Source organism: Urocampus carinirostris, chromosome 15 (genome assembly GCF_059441175.1).
Source record: "Urocampus carinirostris isolate Australia breed hairy pipefish chromosome 15, RoL_Ucar_1.0, whole genome shotgun sequence".
Classification (NCBI taxonomy): domain Eukaryota; kingdom Metazoa; phylum Chordata; class Actinopteri; order Syngnathiformes; family Syngnathidae; genus Urocampus; species Urocampus carinirostris.
In genome coordinates, this window is record NC_142363.1 from 24933301 (window position 1) to 24957516 (window position 24216).

At 41.6% G+C, this 24216-nt stretch overlaps 1 protein-coding gene across 1 annotated transcript in view; it reads left to right on the forward strand.

Annotated features, from left to right (window-relative positions):
• plekhh1 (pleckstrin homology, MyTH4 and FERM domain containing H1) overlaps positions 1 to 24216 on the forward strand; it is a 79995-nt gene that overhangs the window by 13889 nt on the left and 41890 nt on the right. The window contains exons 2-8 of the mRNA XM_088354007.1: positions 11411 to 11576; positions 20056 to 20118; positions 20192 to 20341; positions 22237 to 22320; positions 22434 to 22515; positions 22584 to 22742; positions 22928 to 23622. Coding sequence (XP_088210133.1) covers positions 11430 to 11576; positions 20056 to 20118; positions 20192 to 20341; positions 22237 to 22320; positions 22434 to 22515; positions 22584 to 22742; positions 22928 to 23622 — 1380 coding nt within the window. The 5' untranslated portion in view covers positions 11411 to 11429. The remainder of the gene's footprint in view (positions 1 to 11410; positions 11577 to 20055; positions 20119 to 20191; positions 20342 to 22236; positions 22321 to 22433; positions 22516 to 22583; positions 22743 to 22927; positions 23623 to 24216) is intronic.

Consider the following 24216-nt stretch of genomic DNA (forward strand, 5'->3'; position numbering starts at 1 on the left):
ACGCAACACAAACTTTTTCTTCTTTTTTCCCAGTTTTTTTTCTACCTTTTTTTAAACTCCTTTAAAAAAAAACTCATTGTGTTTATTTTTTACGAGCTGTTACTTTTTTCTTTTTGTTCTCTATTTACTTTTTTCCTACATTTCTTTCTTTTCTTTTTTTCTGGCTTTTTTCTAAATTTTTCCTTCTTTTTTCTCTAACTTTTGTTTCTTTTTTTATCAGCTTTTTACTAGTTTTTCATTTTGGTATTTTTTGTTCTATTCCCCTCTTCCTTTAAGTCATTTTGTGCATAATTTTACATAATATTTGGTCATGTTGGGATTAAAGAAGCAAGAACAACCCCAAGAGCCGTTTAGGAGCCGAGCCGAAGAAGCCGGTTCTCGACAAACTCTACTAACTTTACTCAACTTCGTTCTCCTTCGACTCGACTTCAAAATACCGCATTTAGGACACAACGTCAGGGGAACTTGTGTATTTTTACCTTCATGCACTGTAACTTTGACTTAAGTCCCTTCTTAATTAGTCATTTTGAGCCCTCATTTTTGTGCGCTGGCTAGATTTTCTTGTGTGCTGAGAATGTGCAAGCAGTGCGCAATTGCGCACGCGCGCAGCTTAGAGGGAACACTGCCTGTAGGGCTGATCTGCTTTTAACCTATCCATCTATCTACCCTGGTCATATCCCGAGAGGGTTGACCGACATCAAGACAAACACATACACAAAAACAAAGAAAATGAAAAAAGGGAAAAAGTAGCAAAAAACACACACAAAAATTTTTGGACCATGGCCAACCCACTTGCCCAAACACCCAAACAAGTTAAGGACCTCGGCACCCAAGTTGGTCATGCTTTCGTCCCTCCAGATGAAACGGGACACCAGAAAACGGCCATGTCACTCGGGTCAGGGTGACACAACACACTCTTCTGTTCAACAGCATGGCCCGACAGCTTTCACTGGTTTACCCCTGCTGCATCATACAGGTGCACCTCTCCACTCATTCCTATCACCAACAAGAGCTCTAGAGCTTTTAACCTAGGAGATGCAAAATAAGAGAGGCCTGAGTTGAGGGCGGCCTGGGTCCTCCCCTGTTCTCCTGGCCAGTTCAAATACAAATAATGTATTTTCTCTTTATTTTGAGTGTCTACTAAACAATAAACTTAACAGCTCCATTGCCGCGCCCCATATATTGAAATGAAATGATCTGCATTTATATAGCGCCTTTCAAGTCAGTGACTTCCCAAAGCGCTTTACAATGTGCTCCACATTTCCCAATAGCGGCCTTGCAGCCATGTAAGGCGCTAACCTGCTTATTGGGGGTATTAAGGGTTCAGTGTCTTACCCAAGGACACTTCGACATGTAACACGGACGAGCTGGGATTCGAACTGGGATCCCTTGATCCCAAGACGAGCGCTCTACCTCCTGAGCTACTGCCGCCCCAGAGAAGGTGTACTCATGTGTGGCTTGCCAGAACCAAAGATTTACACTATATATGGATGCATAGAATTGTGGTGTGGTCCTGAAAACAAAATAAATACGTCCCTGTAATCAACCAACACACACAAGGTTCTTGTAGCCAGTAAGGCGGGTTTGCGTGTATCAAGTCCAGAGTGCTTTGTGGCATCAAAAAAATCGTCTTGTTTTTATTGTCTTTATTGTTTTTTATATCATCGTTGTGAAACAATGGGAAATTAGGACTTAAAAGAGGGAAGACTTTCAGGATAAACACTTGGCAGCAACTAAAATCACAAGTCACGAGGTATATGTTTTTCTTAGTGTGTGCAATAATATTTAGAAGCCCAAAAAGAGAAAAAAACGAACAAACAAGATATATACTTTCACTGTTTTGTGGGCTTGTTTAGGGTGGTGATGGCCCTGGGGAAAAAGCTGTCTCGGAGCCTGTTTGTCTTTGTTTTAGGGAACCTACCAGAGGGCAACAGGTCTAAGTGGTGGTAGTTGGAGTAGGAAAAGTCCTTTATAATGTTGATGGCTCATATGCGGTATCACAAGCCGGCAATATCCTCTAGACTGGGCAGAGAGCAGCCAATGATCTCTTGGACTGTGTTGATTACTCTCTATATCAGGGGTGTCAAACTCATTTTAACTCGGGGGCCACGCGATAGAACAAACATTCTGTCGGGGGCCGGACTAGTAGATTAAAGAGAAAGAAAAAGAGAGATAAAGAAATAAGAGAATGAGGGAGGGAAAAAAGGAGAGAGGTAGAGAGCGTGAGAAACAAAACAGATAAAAAGTCGTGAGAGAGGGGGGAAAAGAAAGGGAGCGGAAGAAAGAAATCCAAAGAGAAATAGAAAGACAAAGGAAGAGAAAACAGCGCAAAGGGTAGGAAGAGAGAAAGAGAAAAGAGAGAAAAGGAAAAAGGAAGTTAGAGCAAAAGAGGTTAAATGACACAGAGAGAGAAAGAGATAAAGAGCAACAAAGGATGAGAAGAAGAGAGACACAGAGAGTGAAAGAGACAGAGACAGAGTGGGAGAAAAGGGGTAGAAAAAAAGAAAGAAAGAAAAAGAGAAAGAAAAAGAAAAAGAGAACGAGAGAGGGCGGGACAAAGAAAGAAAACGAGAGGGGGAGAGAGCTTGAGAAACAAAAGATAAAAAGTCGTGAGAGAGGGGGAAAGGAAAGAGAGAGGAAGAAAGAAATCCAAAGAGAAATAGAAAGACAGAAGGAGAGAAAAGAGAAAAAAAAAGCGTGAAGGGTATGAAGAGAGGAAAAAAAAAAGAGAGAAAAGGAAAGAAGGAAGTTGGAGCAAAAGAGGTTAAAAGACACAGAGAGTGAAAGAGACAGACAGAGTGGGAGAAAAGGGGTGGAAAAGAAAGAAAAAGAAAGAGAAAGAGAAAGAGAGAGAGAAATAAATACAAGTACAGAGAGAAAAAGAGACAAAGGGCAACAAAGGAAGAGAAAAAGAGAGGCACAGAGAGTGAAAGACAGAGAAAAGGGGTGGAAAAGAAAGAGAGAGAGAGAGAGAGAGAGAGAGAGAGAGAGAGAGAGAGAGAGAGAGAGAGAGAGAGAGAGAGAGAGAGAGAGAAAAAAGAAATACAAGTACAGTGTCTTTGTTCAAGGCATCACGTTGACATATTTCAACCTGCAGCTTGTTTGTCTCTTGCGCTTCTCTGAGTGTTGTCTCGCGGGCCGGATTCAATCCCTTAGCGGGCCAGATCTGGCCCGCGGGCCGCCTATTTGACACCTATGCTCTATATGTTTTTTTTTATTTTTGCTATTTAGAGATATTGAGTCCGACTTAATGGAAATTCATTTAACGTAGTGGTTATGGAACGGATTAAGCACTAAAATGTTGGGAATATTGGATTGACCTACCAATTCTTTGTTTTGTGACATCTCTTATGGATCCCCGATGTGACATTGTAAACAAAGATGGCTCCTGTTTCCTCCTTAGTGTTTTTTCTGGCCCTAACTGTTTGATCCCCATAGAGAACCCCATAGAGAACCCACCTCAATGGCTGGCCCCTACACCAATCCGGCAGCTCTAATCTGAAGTGTACACAAATCTGGTGTTGTACCGTACCCATGTGTCAAATGTTTGTTGATACAGGACTCGGGAGGCAAAACCGTCTCTCCTCGCCTTGGGTAAAGTCTCGCTTTCCTGGAAAAATTTACGCTCTGGGAGTGTTTTAAGCCATTTGTTTTCCGGGGGAGGGGGTTGACTTTGCACGTCTGCGTCAAGGATGTGGAAGGGGGCAAATGGGGCTTTATTGTGGTAAAAGTCTGGTAATTTAAGAGGTGTCAAAAGTAGTGTTGTCCTTTGTAGTCGTAATTGGCAAAACATCGGATACAACGTGAATCGAACCGAGGTGGAATTGTAACCACTTGACAACCAGTGATACAGATAACATATGAAAAGGTATTAGATGTAATCGATTGAACACGCTATTTTTATTCACTGTAAAAGAAAGGTGTCAGGTTCTGGACGGTTGCCATGGCGCCCAGCTGGCACCGCACTCTGCATATGACAATAAACACTTGGAATTGAGTTGAATTCACTCAACTCATCACAGCAACATCAAGATCAAGATCGTTCTAAAACAAGATACCGGGAAAATATAAAGCCGCATAGCTCACCTAAGTTCTCACGTTCAATAATGATACGCAATCATGGTCTACTTACAACTGTGAGTGTAGTAAATCCAGGAGAGTAAAATATTTACAAATACAGACTAATGAAACATGTTTCTTTATGGCGTAGTTTAGCAAGCTTGCTATTCAGCCAATTGCAAGGTTTGTTTCGGCCCTCTAGCCTATCCGAGGCTCCGAATAACTTCAGCCAATAGCGATCGATTTGAAGGATGATTGACACATCTTTTTCAGCCAATTGCAGGGTTTGTTTCGGCCCTCTAGCCTATCCGAGGCTCCGAATAACTTTAGCCAATAGCGATCGATTCAAATGATGATTGACACATTGGTTAGCCAATGAAACGCCGGTATATAAATCCCAGCATACACCGCGGACTACTCCACGTTCGGGGGAAAATCGAGTCGGCGGCTGTTGCGTAAGTTGTGAGACCTTGCGATTTAATATTGAGCCATATATAAGGCGCACTGTATTATAAGGCGCATGGTCAGCTTTTGAAAAAAATTAAGACTTTTAGGTGCGCCTTATAGTGCGGAAAATACGGTAATTTAAGTTTCAATTTCAATGTTTTGCATAGGAAAGAGAATGTAATGTATGAGTGTCATCAGTTTGTGATGCCACACTGAGGGTGCGGGATGGTGTGGCAGTGTGAAGGAGGTTGGAGAGGTAGGGAGGGGCAAGGTTATGAATGGCCTTGTAGGTGTAGAGCAGGATTTTGTAGTTGATGTACCGTATTTCCCGCACTATAAGGCGCACCGGGTTATAGGGCGCACCCCCAAAAAATAGTTTTTGGTCCTATATTTTCCATACATAAGGCGCACCGGATTATAAGGCGCTACAATGGGAACATCGACAAAACAGTCAGATAGTTCAGTCAAACTTATTACCCCCTTAACATTCCCAAAGCTTGCAAAGAAGCAAATACGTGTCTCAGACATGTACGGAAACAGTGTCTGTACGATGTCACCTATCACTCAAATGCATCGTTCCAAATATAATTTCTTAGTTTCCATTGTATTTTTTGCTGGCAACTGTGTGGACAGCAAAGTAAGAATTTTATTGTGCAGGGAAACGGGGTTCTTTACTGTGCATATGACAATAAACACTTTGAATTGAATTAAGTTTAAAAGTAGACTCATCACAGAAATATCAAGATCGTTCTAAAACAAGATACCGGGAAAATATAAAGCCGCATAGCTCACCTAAGTTCTCTTGCAGCCATCACGTTCAATAATGATACGTAACCATGGTCTTCTTAGAACCGTGAGTGTAGTAAATCCAGGAGAGTCAAATATTTACAAATACAGAATAGTAAAAAAATGTTTTCTCTATGCCGTAGTGCAACCCAACGTGTGATTCACATTCATCTTTTTCGGCCAATTGCAGGCTTTGTTTCGCCCCTTTAGCCTATGCGAGCCTGTAAATGATAAAAAGGATCCGCCCCCTTTACCTCCGAATAACTTTAGCCAATAGTGACTGATTCAAATGATGATTGACACATCGGCTAGGAAATGAAACGCCGGTATATAAATCCTAGCATACACCGCGGACGACTTCGCCTTCGGGGGGAAATCGAGTCGGCGGCTGCTTGCCTTAGTTGCAAGACTTTGCGACTTAATTTTGATCCATATATAAGGCGCATGTTCAGCTTTTGAAAAAAGTAAAGGTTTTTAGGTGCGCCTTATAGTGCGGAAAATACGGTAGTTTGTGTAGTTGAGTTATGGACCAGCTGAAGTATATGGAGGGACTTTTGAGGTAAACCGTAGAGAAGGGAATTACAGTAATCGAGGCATGAGGTGACAAGGCTATGGACGAGGATGGCACTCAAGTTTCTAGTCGCGGTATTGGTCTGAAAAAATATGGTATCAAACACCCCCAATAGAAATGTTATCTGAGGAATATTGAACCAAAATTTTCCTCAACTGTATACGCTCATCATGATTATATTCAGTTTTTCCACTGCACAGATTTACGTCAAAGCCACCAGCCAGTCTTGCACCGAGTGGTCATCCAAGGTCCAAAAGCCTCCGTGTCCAGGATTTCTGTCATTTCGATGGCGGAAGCCTGTATTTACGAGTGAGCTAATTGCAGGGAGCGCCGGGAATCCATTTTGAACCGCCGGACTTTGAAACGCCTCGTCTGCCGATCGAGTCTGTTCGTGCTTAACTTTGCTTTAGTTTTTGAAGAGCTTCATGCGGCGTCATGCTTTCTTTAAGTCGATGATAAATCTGCTATTTAAATGATGATGAAGGCCAGCAAAAAGAAAAGAAAACAATACAACAGGGCGAGGGGACGTATTACTCGCGAGCCATATATAGCTCTTTTCATGAATTCACCTGGCTTGGAGATAAAATAAGGGTTATGCTAACCTTCTCTGTACCAGTCCAATTTTAGTGTATGTGAAGCTGAAGTAACAGTTGGTTCAGTCCTATAAAGGGCAAAGTTTCAACTACAGTATACACTTACATTGACAGACCTTATTTTGGCTTAACCTCTTTAAGGATTTTTTTTTTATACAGAAGGTCATCAAACAATTTGTGTTCACTGTTGAGAAACTTTACGATGAAAACCCACAGAACCAACTGTAAACACCCATAAAGTCCACAAAGCACCCAGAGCAACTTGATTGGGTGAGTGGTACTCACATGTTGCAGTGTTTTATGATGATTTCTTTTACAAAAGAACTATGCTTGCATCTAGTTTTGAAACCATTATTTAAAACAAAAATGATTACCTTAGGTACTGTGTTTTCCAGACTATAAGTCGCTCCGGAGTCTAAGTCGCACTAGCTAAAAAATGCAAAATTAAGAAGTCAAAAACATATAGAGGTTACACCTGGAGTATAAGTCGCATTTTTAGGGGAAATATATTTGATCAAGTTTAACACCAAAAACATACATGTTATCATGGAAGGCAATTTAAAATTAAAATAAAATAAGAGAGCAACAGGTTAAATATGTATACGTTACCAGGGTTGGCTAGGGTTACTTGAACTTGATTATTTTCAATTACTTTTGGATTACTCCAATACCAAATATGCTAATAAAAGACAAAAGAAACTAAATATGAATAAAATCCAACGAAATATTCATCCTCTGTGTCACTTTTACCAGTAAACAACTCTTCCAACGCAGGAGGCGGTAGATGAATAATGCTTCGAATAATGCTCCCCCTACAACAGGGCAAGGTTGAAATTATAAACAAAGGCATAGGCGCCCTCTTGTGGTTCAGTGTGAAAATAACATGTTAAATGATATGCACTACTGGTAATAAAAATGTAAAACTTAATAATTTCACATGTAAGTCTCACCGGAGTATAAGTCCCACCACCGGCCACTCTACTAAGAAAAAAAACTGTGACTTATAGTCCAGAAAATACTGTAACTGCGGGAAGGGGGACACATTTAAGAGAGGGATTGGTGCCACCAGGCTGTTCTTGCCCAAGAAACACCGCAGGAAATGGTGGGTCTACGGCCCTGGTGGTTCAGGGATCCAACCAACCAACCAACCAACCAACTAACCAACTAACCAACCAACCATTTTGTTGATATGGGACACAGATTTTGGCTTTATTATCTCATCTCATCTCATCAGCCGTACCGCTTATCCTCATTAGGGTCGCGGGGGGCTTTATTATTATGTCATATATTTTATTAAATAGTAAAACGTCACACAGTGAAATAAAATCTGGTAAACTATTGGCTCTAGTCTGCAGAGCAGATTTGGTGTTTCTAATTTTATTATTTTCGCTTAAAATATATGGTGTGACTCTCAAAAAAGTCATTTTGTTCCCGTTTTCCCGTTGGCTCTTACCAAGGTTCCCAACCCCTGCAACAAACCATACCTACCAAGCTAGGTGCCTTTTCAGCTAATTTATCCAAATATGCCTGCAGAATTTCACCACGCCAGGTAAACCCATACCTGGGGGGCTCGATATTTCCAGTTTTTCTCATCCTTGTGCCATTTCAATTGGTCCGTTTTATCAAAAACATTCCTCGAAACGGAACAACAAAACCCAGGCCAAGCGCCAACCAACCCCATCAGTTTTCCAGCATTCAGCACTTTTTCTATTCATCCTGACACATTCTTGCCTTTTTCTCTGTGCCTTAGAGATCTGAAAAATCCCCCTCCTCACTCCCTGACCCTCCATCCCCCTCTTATGGGACTGTCACACAGAAAGACACCATTGTGCCGGACCGGACCCTCATCCAGTTTCAAGTCTGCCTTGTAATTAAGAAGGGATTGCCTAGCAGAGGGAGGCAGGAGGTTTTGAGTTAGCATGGGGAGCTGACCCGCTTTGGCCGGGCGGCCCTAGAAGGGATAAACCCGGCCCCCCAGGGCCCCGCCCCGCTGAGGTTTTGTGTGTGGGCATGGAAATCGAGTTGAGAGCTTTTACTCAAGCCAGCTGTTTTGTCCGTTTGCGCTCGTCTCCGGCGTGTGTCACAGGAAGCTTTTTTTTAAGTTCATCCAATGAATTTCTGTGTTTGCTGAATCGCCCTTCTTCCATAAAGTTTTGCTAAAAATGGAAACAGGCATTTAGAGAAAAGTCATCAAGTGTGGTTTTTCTCTACTCAAAAGGCCGACAAAAAACTGCACCTTGCGCCAAAGAAATTGGAAAACTACTTCCACGTTTTACGAGCACGTCTGTACACGAGAATTTAGGTATACAAGTATTTTTTTAACAAAATCCAGTACACGAGCAGTCCCAGAGGCTACCACTAGAGACCGCTTGAGATCACCCGACCATGAGCGTCAGTTCTTCCAGTTTGCACATGCAAACTATTACGTGAAAAGAAAGTGCTGTTTTTGCTTTTTTGTGCACGTTTATTTGAAGTTACTGTCAATAACCAGAACAGGAGCAGGACCCAATCGCGTGACATTCTCACACAAGCCTTTATTTTACGGGAAATGGGGAGTCATGCACATTAAGCAGCCAGTCTGGCGTGGAAAGACAGGAAGCCAGAGACCGACGAGATCGATTCCAATTGCCCGAGTTGATACCAGACAGATGGGGTTGATACCGGACAGGACGGGACAGACAAGATAGATAACGAATCAGGATATTGAAAATAAACAGGAGAAACTAGACGGGAACAAAAACTGGACAAAATAACAAACTGACAGAAACAAAACTGGAACCCGAAATTAAACAGGACAAAAACAAAACTGGAACCCGAAATTAAACAGGACAAAAATAAACGGGAACAATAGCGGGCTGGAAATGCCAACGGGAAAACAGGACCGAATCAGAACCCACGTCTTGCGGGGTAGAAGTTCGTTTGACGGTCTGACAAAGGAAGCAAGAGAGAGCTGAGCTTAATATAATTAATGAGCCGCAGCTGGCGATACACGGGCGGGGCGAATTGGGCACCATGGTAACCGTGACACACACGGGCGCGGCCAATTGGGCGCCATGGCAACCATGACAGTTACAATAACTTGAATTTGAAGTCCTTATGTATCATCAACAGTCTCTCGAACTCACACCTTTTGAACTCTGCCAATGCTCTCCTTATAAACGATTGCAACTCCGCCTTATTAAGCGATTATACACCTTATAAACACAACGCGGCACCTATTTACTCACAGCAAGACAGACTTGGCGGAAAACCCAATAATAATAGCAATCTATGATGTTGTCTGCTACCAGACAAAGTTGAACTAGTTTAGTCAAGATGATGATGATTTAAAAGAACTGTTGTATGATGTATAAAAAATAGGAAACTGTCATGATTACTGATGCGGGGCACCTGAGTCTGCTCCGTTGGCTGCTTCCTCTTTTTTTAAACCCCTGCTTTCCTGTCAACATTTGTCGGATCGTTTGTGAACCTACGCTACACGCTAGGCAAACTTTTGTGACTCCTGACTCTATCCTGCCCTGTTCTCCGTCTGATTCTGTTGCCGACCTTTTTCTGATCCCGCTTACGTTTTTGCTCCTCCGCCCCGGCCTTCGACTTGTTTTTTCCTCGCTCTCGACTTTGCCTTCGCTCGACACGGAAGTGCCACTTCCGCGTTCCCAGCGATCTGCTACCCGTGACCGACGATCACCGGATCGTGAGTGCAAGCTCTTTCCTCATTCTAAATAAAGTTTAGTAAAACGAACGCAATTGGGTCCTGTCTCCGTTCCTGGTTCGTGACAGAAACGGCATACAAAATGTTATATGATTTTAAAAAAAACATAAAATAAGGGGAAAATGTATACATTTGCAGGCAATGTTCCCTATAAATTTAGGGATATTGAAAATAAAGATTGACTTGGTATCATTGGAAATTATTTGAATGCAACACAAACTTTTTCTTCTTTTTCCCTGTTTTTTTCTATTTTTTTTTAAATTCCTTTAAAGAAATCTCATTGTGTTTTTCCTAGCTGTTACTTTTTTCTTTTTGTTCGCTATTTACTTTTTTTCCTTTGTTTCTTTCTTTTCTTTTTTTTCTGGCTTTTTTTCTGAATTGTTCCTTCTTTTTTCTCTTCCTTTTGTTTCTTTTTTTCTCAGCTTTTCACTACTTTTTCATTTTGGTATTTTTTTCTTTTTTGTTCTATTCCCCCTTCCCGTAAGTCATTTTGTGCATAATTTTAAATAATATTTGTTCATATAGGGATGAAAGAAGCAAAAACAACCCAAAGAGCTGTTTAGGACGCGAAAGAGTCGGTTCCTTTTAGTGAGCCGAGCCGAAGAAGCCACTTCTCGAAAAACTCTACTGACTTTACTCAACTTCAACGTTCTACTTCGACCTTGACTTCCAAATACCGCATTTAGAACACAACGTCAGGGGAACCCGTGTATTTTTACCTTCATGCACTGTAACTTTGACTTAATTCGCTTCTTAATTAGAAATTTCGAGCCCTGATTTTTGTGAGCCGGCTAGATTTTCTTGCGCGCGGAAAAGCTTTGGGTAGTGCGCAATTGCGCACGCGCGCAGCTTAGAGGGAACATTGTTCACAGGTATGCAATATCTGTGACTCCTTCTCGCAACTACCTTCCTCACCTTTGCAGAGCACGCATACGTTTATTGGGTGCTCATAATAATCTCGCATTTTGTTTTGTCGAAATCGTCTTGTTTTTTAAGTTTAATTACACTTCGAATGGGTTTTTAGTGATCAGGAAGTTGTGTTTTATAGCTGTTCGCTTGGATACTTTTGGGAGGATGGGAGCGAACCAATTAGTTTTAAATATTTTCTGATGGTGAACATTTGCTCGAGCAATTCAAGCTAAGAGCACAATCTTGGAACGAATTAAGCTTGTAAGAAGAAGTACCAATATATTTCTGTTCTGCACAGTAGAAATAAACTAAACCCTATCATTCTCTTTTCAGTATAAGAGAAATCCAAGCCATGGCCGACGTTCTGGAAAGTGGAGGTGGGACGAGTGGCGTTGGAGCTTCCGGGGTGGACTGGCAGAAGCGCTGCGTGGGCCTGGAGATGCAACTGCTGAGGTTTCGAATCCAAGCGGGAAAAATTCGGGAGTTGCTGGCGGAAAAGGTGATAAACGAGTAATCCCGTAACTAAACTTTGACCAAAATTCAGAATTCTGGTCCCGCGATGATCTTTACTTGTCAATGTATATAACTACCGTAGATTCCGGACTATAGAGCGCACCTGATTATAAGCCGCACCCGCCACATTTTCAGAGGAAAACCGATTTTGTACTTATACTAGCCGCACCTGTATATAAGCCGCATGTGCCCACATTAAAAGAATGTATCACAAACACAAAATTAACCCAGACCGGACTGTAAGTCCCGCGATTGAAACTAAATGTCCTTCATTAATGTACAGTCCAAAAATCACAGCCGGCAAAATGAACGGAAAATGATACCGGTACTTAAGGTTTGATGCAGACCTGCAGAGTCCGGGTCTCGTTGAAAGTAATCCAAGGAAAAAAGTGTATATTTCCAAAGTTAAGGATGGGAAAAATACATATCCACTATTGTCCGCCGTGTCCACAAACACGTCCCCACTTCCCGTCACGCCGCGTTTGTTACGCCCCTTCTTTTTAATTGGCCCGTGCAAGACATATCAGAATAAGTGACCAAAACAAATACAAATAAATACATTACAAAAATATACAGTTGCAAATACATATGAGATGGAATAAGAGCTTGCTCTGTCCACTCCACGCATCGGCCCGGTATTGCAGTACCTCCGGGAACGGTGCATTCGCAATGATCGCAGCAAGGCTTTAGGGCTAGGACCTTAGCTTGGCCTTTTGGCTGAGAGTAAGTGTCCCGGCTCCTAGGCTTTGTAGCGTATTATGAACTGACCGATAACGGATAATGGATAATGAATAACAAAGATAGATCAATAACCCTTAAAAACCCCAAAACCCCATTATACATGGTTAGATAGATAGATAGATAGATAGATAGATAGATACTTTATTCATCCCCTAAGGGAAATTCACATTTCCAGCAGCATCCCTGAGCTGAGAACAATACAATAATAAAGCCAAAAGAATACAATATACAAATACCCAGTGTGACGTGCAAATGCCCACTTTAGCATGTTATATAGAGTAACTAAATAGTGCTACACAGAACACATAATGCAGTTAAAGAGCCTCATGGCATGAGGAAGAAAAGATCTCTTCATTCTGTCCGTAGTACAAGACAGTGACAGCAGTCTGTCACTGAAACTGCTCTTCTGTCCGGAGATAATGCTGTGAAGCGGATGCGATGGATTGTCCATGATTGACCTCAGCTTTTTCAGTGCCTGTCTCTCAGCTACTGTTGTTAGGCTGTCCAGCTCTTTGCCCACAACAGAGCTCGCTTTCCTAGCCAGTTTATTGAGACGAGAGGCATCCTTCTTCTTGACGCTGCCTCCCCAACACGCTGCCGCATAGAAGAGGGCGCTTGCCACTACTGTCTCATAGAATATTTTCAGGAGCTTTTTGCAGATGTTGAAGGAGGCCAGCCTTCTGAGGAAGTAAAGTCGGCTTTGCCCTTTCCTACATAGAGCTTCTGTGTTGGCAGTCCAGTCCAGTTTGTTGTCCAGCTGCACACCCAGGTATTTGTAGGTCTGGACAAATTCTACACATTCTCCCTTGATGGTTACAGGAACCGGGTGAGTTCTGGTTCTCCTGAAGTCCACCACCATCTCTCTGGTCTTGGTGGTGTTTAGGTGCAGGTGGTTTGCGTCGCTCCATCGGACAAAGTCCTGAATCAATTTCCTGTACTCCTCCTCCTGCCCGTTTCTGATACATCCCACGATCGCAGTGTCATCGGCAAACTTTTGCACATGGCAGGACTCAGAGTTGTACTTAAAGTCCGATGTATATAGAATGAATAGGAACGGAGAGAGAACGGTCCCCTGCGGAGATCCTGTGCTGCTAACCACGGTGTCCGATGTACAGCCCCCCTGTTTCACATACTGCGGTCTGCCTGTCAGGTAGTCAGTAATCCATTCTACAAGGTGTGAGCTAACTCCCATCTCTGTCAATTTCCTACTCAGTAGCAGAGGCTGTATGGTATTGAAGGCACTAGAGAAGTCCAAAAATGTAATCCTCACAGCCCCCTTCGCCCTATCCAGGTGAGAGAGGGATCGGTGTAACATGTATAATATAGCATCCTCCACTCCCACCTTCTCCTGGTAAGCAAATTGCAGTGGGTCGATGGCGTGACGGACCTGTAGCCTCAGGTGGTGCAGCAGCAGCCGCTCCATGGTCTTCATCACATGTGATGTCAGGGCGACTGGCCTGAAGTCGTTGAGTTCCTCTGGTTTTGATTTCTTTGGGACTGGGATGATGCAGGATGTTTTTCACAGCTGAGGGACCCTCCCCTGTTCAAAGAAAGACGGTACACCGAGAGAGTTTTCAAAGGTTTAATAATATAACTTTCATCCCAAACGGTGCCAGTTAATGGTAGCAACACGCGAGCAACACGCTCGCAACACAGTAAACGGGTCTGTTAAAAAAAACATACCGTACTTGTAAAAATCACGGTAAACCGTCCTTATCTTCCTCCTTAGAACCGAAGCCATCAAAGTCGTCTTCCTCAGTGTCGAAAAGAAACAGTGTAATATAGACGTCGTCCCACGCTCCCGCAGCCGGACTCGCACTCTCATTGTCGCTGGAACTTTCATCCACTCCTGATTCTGTGCCCTCCTCTCCGGCACGCAGCAGACCGGCTATTCGGAACCCGTTGGTGATGATGGATTTTTTTGATGCTGCCCCACGCTGTCAGGATCCACTGGCAGACTTGCGAAAAAGTTGCCTTTCGCATGCGGCCAGTTTTAGTGAAGTTGCAGTCTTCCTCGGCGCATATATTCCACCGGTCTAAATCTTACATTTTGTACTCAAGCGCCGCTGGCGGCCGTTAGAAAAATTACATAAATTGGCCGCATCACTGAATAAGCCGCAGGGTTGAAAGTTTGGGGAAAAAGTAGCGGCTTATAGTCCGGAATTTACAGTATCTCATTTAAACAAATTCCGATTTGATTGTGTGCTTGTGTGACTCATGGACTCCGAAACGCCTGAACCATTTTTCACGAAAACGTACACAGTTGTACTTTCGGCCTATGCAAATGTCTTTAGCTAGGTTTTGTTTTAAGGCAACCCCAGTAAAACAAAATCGGTAAACATCTACTTTCATGGGATCTGATTTTTGATGGGTCTCTGGCGGCCAAACTATGCACTGCAACTCTCGAACACTCCAAGCTACCGAATCCAATCATCTATCGGAACCAACGCCCCTATTGATACGATTGTTTCTTATGCACGCATTTCAACAATTCACGGTCCACAGTTCTGATTATAAGTCCTGGAATTCTGGAAAGCTCATACACGTCCCACTGCCAGTGAACTCTGATAAGTCACAAAAATTCCTTGGAACCATTTTGTATCCCCCGATTTGTTATGAAATAATTGGGCCAGACACGTGAGACAGTCAATTCCCGGAACTATGGAAACTTTTTGGTGGCTCAAGACTTCAGCCTTATTGGTTTTTTCCACTCTGCTAGTAAAAATGGTGCACAGACCCAGTAGCACTAACAAGTGTTTCTGCGTAAGGCATTGGTGAAGGAGCATGATTCAGAGCTCGGGCGTAACATGTGGTGACCAGTCATGATGTCTCACCGGAGTTTGGCCACTGTTTTAAATATTCTATATGTAAGTCATCCTTGTGTTTCCCTTTGATAGTGAGGTAGGAAAAATAACCATGGAAAAAATGGTGAGACGTTATCACGACATGCGTACCTAGTCTACCCCCTATTTATACCAGCTCAGTAGCCTAGATGGTAAGGCGCCCGCTTTGAGACTGGGAGGTCGGTGGTTCGCGCCCCGGCCGAGTCATTCCTAAGACTTAATAAGTGGTCGGCGGCGTCCTCTGTTGGCTGCGGCTGCATCGGCTCGCTACAACGGGTCAGGTGCAATCGACATTTCGTTCTGTGTACATTGTTACACAGAATGACAATACAAGGAAATTATTATATTATTATTAATTCTACTGATTGTAGAAGATATTTATTCATGTATAACGCTCTTTTGTTTTACCTAAGTAAGAACTCAAAGTTTTGGTTTCACGTTATACACAAGGTTTTACGGTAGTATATTTCCGTATTTGCGCAATAATTAATAGATTGATAATACCGCTGACCATAATCAAACAGGGTATCGAACCCAAGTGTTCTGGTGAGAGCATAATATCCAGGGTTGGGTAGGGTTACTTTAACTGGATTACTTTCAATTACTTTTGGATTACTCCGATACCAAATATGCTAATAAAAGACAAAAGAAACTAAATATGAATAAAATGACTAAATGTTGTGCAGGCTTGGGGGTTAACAGAATACATGGAACGGCAAAAATGATGTTGGCAAGCTGTTTGGATTTGTTTTCAATTTGTTTTCTGTCGCATTTTATGTTCGTTTTGCCGGAGATCAAAGAGATCAAAGCCAGGAGAGAAAGCTTATCACGTGTTGTGGGTCAGAAAAAAAAGAGAAGTCATGAGACAGGGGGAAAGAAAGGGAGAGGAAGAAAGAAATCCAAAGAGAAATGGAAAGACAGAAGGAGAGAAAAGAGAAAAGAAAGCCCAAAGGGGAGAAAAAGAGAGAAATAAAAGAGAGAAAAGGAAAAAAGGAAATTAGAGCAAAATAAGTTAAAAAGACACGGAGAGTGAAAGAGACAGAGACAGAGCGTGGGAGAAAAGGGGTGGGAAAAAAAAGAAAGAAAGAAAGAAAGAGAAAGAGAGAGAGAGAGATAAATACAAGTACAGTGTCTTTGTGAGAGGCACCTGGCTTTGGCAACATCAAGTTGACATATTTCAACCTGCAGCTTGTTTTTCTCTTGCGCTTCTCTGGTTGTTGTCTCGCGAGCCGGATTCAATCCCTTAGCGGGCCTGATTTCGCCCGCGGGCCACATGTTTGACACCTGTGGACTAGATATTTAAAAAAAGATGGAAAAGGGCCAGGAGTACTAATACCATCAAAATAGTCATCCTCACGTGCAGTCCCTTCTCAAAGTTTCTACATTTTCCTCATGATGAGGTTTTTGAGTTTTTCCTTGCCCTCGTGTAGGTTTTAGATCAGGGGATGGTGTCATAATAGTCTGTAAAGACCCTTGAGACTCCTTCTGATTAAAGGGATTTACAAATAAACATGACTTGACTTGACCTGACTATTTAAAATAAGAACAAAATATCTTGGTGAGATACAGTAACATTTGGTAAATTATAATACATCCAGGGTTGGGTTACTTTAACTTGATTACTTTCAATTACTTTTGGATTACTCCAATACCAAATATGCTAATAAAAGACAATAGAAACTAAATATGAATACAATGACTAAATTTTGTGCAGGCTTGGGGAGTAACAGAATACATGGAACAGCAAAAATGATGTTGGCAAGCTGTTTGGATTTATTTTCATTTTGTTTTTGTCGCATTTTATGTTGGTTTTGCCGGAGATCAAAGAGATCCAAGCCAGGAGAGAAAGCTTATCACGTGTTGTGAGTCATAATTTTTATTCATATTTAGTTTCTTTTGTCTTTTATTAGCATATTTGGTATTGGAGTCATCCAAAAGTAATTGAAAGTAATCCAGTTAAAGTAACCCTACCCAACCCTGAATACATCCTCAGTCATATTCGAAGTTGTACACAAAGTAGTTCCACCAAATAACACACACCAGGGTTTAAATGAAGGGCAATTCTGCAATGCATGTGCATATGTGGGGTGGTCCGCTGAGTGAAGACCATTACATCATGTTATTGCTTTTTGGAAAGGCTTCTTTTCATGGTCTTCATCTTGTCCCTATTGCCAAGTTAGGAGTGTTTTACACATTGACCCACTTTGGCGTGGAAAAAAAAAGGAAGAAAGCTTAAGAGCGAGAATGAGAGATGGTGTTCATCTCTCCAGCCTGCAAGGCGAAAAGCCATGTGAGGAGTTTGCTGAGAGGGAGAGAAAATAATTTGCCAATATTAGAATTGGAGAACTTCATAAGTAGGGTGATACGTCTTTTTTAAAGTATTGGACACTTACAAAGGAGATTTTATAGAATAGGATACTTAAAGTTTCTTCATTTTAACCTCATGCTGAGGTTTTTGAGTTTTTCCTTGCCCTCATGTAGGTTTTAGATCAGGGGATGGTGTCATAATAGTCTGTAGTTTGCAATACTCTGTGCTGAACTTTGAGACTCCTTGTGATTTTCATCATTGTCACTATTGGCCAATCATATTGCTGTTCTTTGATAACCACACCCTTTGGGTCGGATCTTCTTTTGTAACCTACGATAAGGCTCAGAGGAGGGCCTCTAGAATGGGTTGGATTTTCTTTTTGAAGGCTTATCTCCCTGTTCTGCTTGCAGCTTCAAAATGAAGTGATGTCTTCTCTCCTTCTTTTGAGCGTCTACTGAAGTTTAAACTTAACAATGGGATTAACGTTTGAGAAAGACAATTTCAGTCATTTCAAGTATTCACAGCATTATCTCCGGACAGAAGAGCAGTTTCAGTGACAGACTGCTGTCACTGTCTTGTACTACGGACAGACTGAAGAGTTCTTTTCTTCCTCATGCCATGAGGCTCTTTAACTCCACCCGGCAGAGTAAAGGCCCACATTAAACCACACCACCTACATTGGATCTTACTGCATTATGTGTAGCACTATTTAGTTAATCTATATAACATGCTAAAGTGGGCATTTGCACGTCACACTGGGTATTTGTATATTGTTTTTCTTTTGGCTTTATTATTGTATTGTTCTCAGCTCAGGGATGCTGCTGGAAATGTGAATTTCCCTTAGGGGATGAATAAAGTATCTATCTATCTATCTATCTATCTATCTATTCTTTTTCGTGCGATATTTTAGTCAATTTTAGTAAAAATAAGAAAATGAATACTTTACAATCCTGTGGATTATTAAAGAAAAATAATGAAAATACATGTATACACTACCGTTCCAAAGTTTAGGGTCGCTTAGGAATTTCTCTGCTTTGACAAAGTTTAAAGGGTAAGGTTTTTATTCTTTTATTTCTTACTTTCTCAATGTCCCGACCCTACTGTTTATTTATTTTGAAACTCATTTGATTGATACAAATGTGTGACTTTTCAGGGTAAACACACTATTGTCTGGGTGACCCCAAACCTTTGAACAAAAGTGCATATGCCAGAAGTATTATCTTAACAATATATATTAAAAAAATATATATTTATATATATATATATATATATATATATATATATATATATATATATATATATATATATATATATATATATATATATATATATATATATATATATATATATATATATATATATATATATATATATAGTACATATAGCTATCATCCATTTTTTTAATTACTATTTATTAATATCCTTATTAGACTTTCTGCAGTGTATACATTATTTGTATAGCAGCTCGAGTGAATTCATGCGAGTGTTGTAGCAGTCTTCATCGATGTAAATTTAATCTCCCTCTCGTAAATCTATTATTGAAATCATAATTAATCAATCAACCTTTGCTGGGATGGGCTCCAGCACCCCGCGACCCTAGTGAGGATAAGCGGTGCAGCTAATGAGATGAGATGAACCTTTTATAATATCGCTTTGATAAAAATAAACAAAAAGGCAGTAAATCATTTTGTGTACCGGTAATAACTAGTACAATGAAATATAATGAAATGTGCAGAATAAATCATGGTCTACTAGCTTAAGTATGATGAGCTGCATAATTCCATAGTATGTAAAGCCAAATTCTGTTATTGAAAAATTCAGCGATCCACTTTGGTCAAAAAAGTGTTTTCGGCGCACCCTAAGAATATTCCTCTGTGATCTATTTATTTTATGTATAAGGCGCACCATACTATAAGGGGAATGAAACTAAAACTACAAGTATGAGCCAGAGTTGTATTAAAAACATTGGAAAATACCTGAGAAAAAAAACATGATTCATCGAACATAAATATTTTTAAACATTTTTTCACAACTTAAAACTAACTTAACTAAAAACTGGTATTTGTTCATAAATGGTTAGCATGTGTATTTCTGATTTTATTTCCCACTTTGTTTTATGGACTGGGTTTCGGTAGGGTAGTGGTTAGCACATTTGCCTTACACGCGAAAGGTCCCTGGTTTGAGACCGGGTGAAAACATGTGTTGGCCTTGAGAGGGAGGGCACCACCAGGCTATACTTGCCCAAGACACACCACAGGAAATGGTGCCCCTATGACCCGTGTGGTTAAGGAATCCAAACCGACCTATTTCCAGTCTATGAAGCGCACCGGGTTTTAAATCGCACTTTCAAATTTCTGGTATATTTTAGGATTTTATGTGCGCCTGGTAGTCCAGTAATTATCATTGAGTTTATTTTAACGTCTGTATGTCCTGTTGAACTTTCCCACAAGTTTCCCAGTGGAGAGAGGGGGAAAAGGGTAGGGGGTCATATGTGTGGGGCGGCTTCTGGATTTGTTCTACCCCCCCCACCGCAAAACCATAGTAACCCGGACGCCTTTGTCTGTTTGACTCAGATGCAGGAGTTGGAGCAGCGGGTAATCGAGGCCGACCAGCGTGCCGAGAGTGCTGAAAAACAGGTGAAAAGGGCAGCCATTGTTCTGATTTTTAGCACGGTTTGCAAATTTGTCAGCGTCAACTCTTACGTTTCAGATTCACACTATGGAAGAAAAGCTCAAGTCAGCGAACGTCCAAAGCAGCGAGTCTGAAGGCTTAATGTACAGAAAGTACCTTGACATGACCACACGGGTGCAAGAAAAGGATGCCGCTATCAAGAGATTAGAGATTCAGCTTGAGAAACAGGTGTGAAGGGGAGGGGACGGAGTAAAGTATACCTAATGCAGGGATGTCAAACTCAATTGCACAAGGGGCCAAAATTCAAAACACACTTTAGGTCGCGGGCCAACCAGGATAAACATTTATTGAACACACTTAAACTGAATGTTTTTGGAACAATAATATGAATAAAAACAGACAACAATATTAAATTAAAACCTTAAATCACTTATACAGTATTTATTATTTTGCTGTAAACAAAAATATCTTGTTAAATTATACAACTTAAAACTTAACTTAAACAACTTAACATTAAAATAACAGTCAAATTCCTTTGCTCCTATGTCAATGTATATATTAAAAAAAACTTAAATATCCCAAAAGATTTTGCTCTCCTTAATATATCTCCTGTCAAAAGTAGAAATATGAAAATGCTACACAAATTATTTTGTAAAAACGTCACAACATTCTGAGGACAGGGAGCCTGATGTGCTTACCTTTGGCGCAGACAGAGTAGGGCGAGAGATGGGAGGGAGTGCTTGCACTTTTTGCATAGCTCCACCCATCCTTCCCACTCACCCAATCAAATAACTTTAAGTTCTCTTCCGGTGTTTTGGCGTATTTACAATTTGTTCCGTGGACTTATCAAAAAGTATCTGAACACTGAACACAGATTATATAGTGTTAGGATTGTATAATTATATTAATCCTACAGTTGACATTTAATATGTTATATGTGTTCTCAGCCATTTCGAAGAGTTCTCAGCCTGTAAGCTGCTCTTCAAGGCCATGAGTTGTTTTTGATGTACAGCCTGTCTTTTGTCTCACATACCAATGGATACACCCTGACCTGTTCATGCCATAACTCAAGTTGTTTTTCTCCAAGAACCTGAATATTAGAAGGGAGGTTTCGGAGACGTCTTCAAAGCAAGCGAGCGAGCGAGCGAGCGAGCAAGCGAGCGAGCAGGAGATTCTAACAGCTTGGTCTCCGCGGCTCTCATAATGATGATTAATAAAGTAACTAATTCTAAATAACCGATTCTCTATGTCTTCTTTTATTTCAGAGCGTTTTATTAAAAATGTTGGGGACTTGAACCTAACATATAGTGAGCTTTTATATAAAGGATTCTTTAGCGTCGTACAGCCAAAACGAGTTTTTATTTTGTGACACCTTGACTGTAAATTGTAGTGAAAACGTGCCCTATATATTCTGAAAGGTACTGCTCCGTAATTCGGTTTTGTTCAGGCTCTGTATCTGAACAGGATCAATAGCTCAAGTTTTGAAGGAGATGGAGAAAATTAGCATGCAATTAAATTTGTCTCTGAGCCTTAAGTACTCATAGAAAGAGCCATATCTGGCTCGCGAGCCATAAGTTCCCAAACCCCTGGTATACAGTATAGTATACGTCATATATGAGGGAATAGGTACAGTGACTAAAACGTCAGAATATGATGTCCAGGGATGAGACGGCGTTGTTCATATTGACGGGCATTAATAACAATAATATAAAATGGTCTTGCGGGCCGGATATGATTACACGGCGGGCCAGACGTGGCCCGTGGGCCGGGAGTTTGACACGTGTGACCTAATGTGTCTGTATTTAGCATTACCATTATTAAAAAGATCTTCTCAAAAAGGTCTGGCCTGAATCAGATCCCTGTTTCCCAAAGGAGAACTTCTATAAAATAGAAAAATAAACCTCTGGGGAAGAAACTCTCCTAGTCTGTGTGTCTTTGATTTAAGGCACTGGTAACATTTGCCAGAAGGCAGCAGGTGGTAGTGCTAGTTTGGGTTCTACTGCGGTAGCACGAGCCAGCAAAGTCGTATGGACTGGGCAGATACCAACCGCTGATTTTTTGACTCTCTGTAAGGTCCTCCTCTGTGTTGCTGTGCACTCATGCCTTGTTTCCTCTCATTTCAGGTCTTAGTCAGAGCCCAAGAGGCAAAAATTATTGAGGAGAAAGCGGCCAAAATTAAAGACTGGGTAACAATAAAGCTTGGGGAGGTAAGACTCAGACTCAGTTTTGGTTTAATAAGGGCAAACTCACACGATCATACCGTGCCCAAGCATGCTTGCTGCTAGAGTCCGAATTTTTCCTGACCTTGTTTTATCCGCAGATGGAGCAAGAGAACCACCAACTAAAACAGACCAATTTAAAGCAGATGGAACAGATCGTATTGCTGCAGGAAAAACTGCAAGGTCTGCAAAATGTTCTTGTATTACTTGCATTCTTTATCCCCAATTCTGACAAATATGCGCTCCCTCAGTTCTTTTAGAGAAACCAGCCTCTTGTCTGGCAGGATCCCCCATTAACTGCCCCAGAGTAGACATCCACCTGGTACCTAGCAGTCCTGGGTCGCCTCCAACATCAGAACACAGCAAAGGACCAGTGGTGGTCAGGGGAAGTCATAAGAACTCTCTCCTAGGTAAATTACCACCTTTGCTCAATGAGCAACCAAGCTGTTAACTGTTAACCTGACATTAATGGTGGTCTTGGGTTTATAAGTGGGTTGTACTCTAACCTTTTAAGCCTACCAACAGACGATTGTCCAGAAAGTATTGTTAAAATTGTTAAAAAAGCAGTCTCTCCATGTGCTCGTCTTGTCCCCAGATTTGAAGAGATCACCGGAAGTGACAGGAAGAGGCATTTGCAAAAGTGTCCATCCAACCCATGAACCCAACTCACAAGGCGTCATCCTAGAAACTTCGGGATGCTCTGAGGGTAGATGCAACTCATCAGATGAATTAAACATCAAGTTCCGCTCCCAATGCCTTGAATCGTCCTCGTCTTCTTCATCTTCTTCCTCAGCATATGATATGACCCAAGGACCGCTCAACTCTCCAAAGTCTCTCAGACTCGCACACAAAAACCCATTGGTGCCCCGCTCCCCCTCCACCAACAACCCCTTTCCGGACCCTGCCCAGACATCAGGCCCTCAGTCGGGAGCTAGCATGACCTTACCTAAGATCCGAACCCCGCTAACACCAAGAGACAGCATCCAGTTGGTGAAGAAACACTTCAGCCAGCCCCAACCCAGCCTGGACCGACTGCACCAACTGGTCGCCATCGACATCCTGATGCCCTCCTCCACTTGCTCCATCCTCACAGCTTGTACACCACCGTTTTCTCAGCCTGTGGAGGAAACGGACATCGACGGTATGGACGGAGTGGTGGAGGGCTCTGGATCTGAGGAGCCCTCCCAGGACAATGGATTACCACTTGAGGGTCTCACAAAGGAAATGGAAGGACTAGACCCCGGCGCTCCGAAACCACCGACGCCTCCTTTGCATCGCTTCCGTTCATGGGTAGGCATATATTATTAAAAGCCTTAAGCTTGGTGGTCCAGAAGTGACTAAATTGAGAAATTTCCTTGGGGATCAAATGACTATTTGTCATCAGGTGCGTACATTACCAACTGACATCCAGTGATAACCATTTCATAAGGTTTATAACCTATAGAGGTCTAAGCCAAGGTCCTACGCACATGTTGGTACTCATTTGCCAGGTTATAGTCGGACTGCTTTTAAATATTAGTTAAAATTATCTTACTCTTCGTATTTCCGCTACGACGTCACCAATGTTCCCTGTAATTTTCCTCACGGGTCTGAGCGTTCACACAAAGTCGGAGAGCAACGCTTGAAACAACAGTGAGCCACCATAATCCCAAGTGTGGCAAGATAATTCATTATCAAACATGACCAAAACTTGACATCAGGTTACATTTTGCTGAGTTTCCGCCAATCCAAAATTATTTTTCTCTTTTGAATGAATTGACTCATGTATTATTGCAAAGGTTGTACGGCCTACAAACGTTGTTTGTTCTTACAATTCTTTCACAAGATATCTATTTCTTTTTATTTCCTGATATATTTTGTCGCATAACATTAAAATTTTGGGGG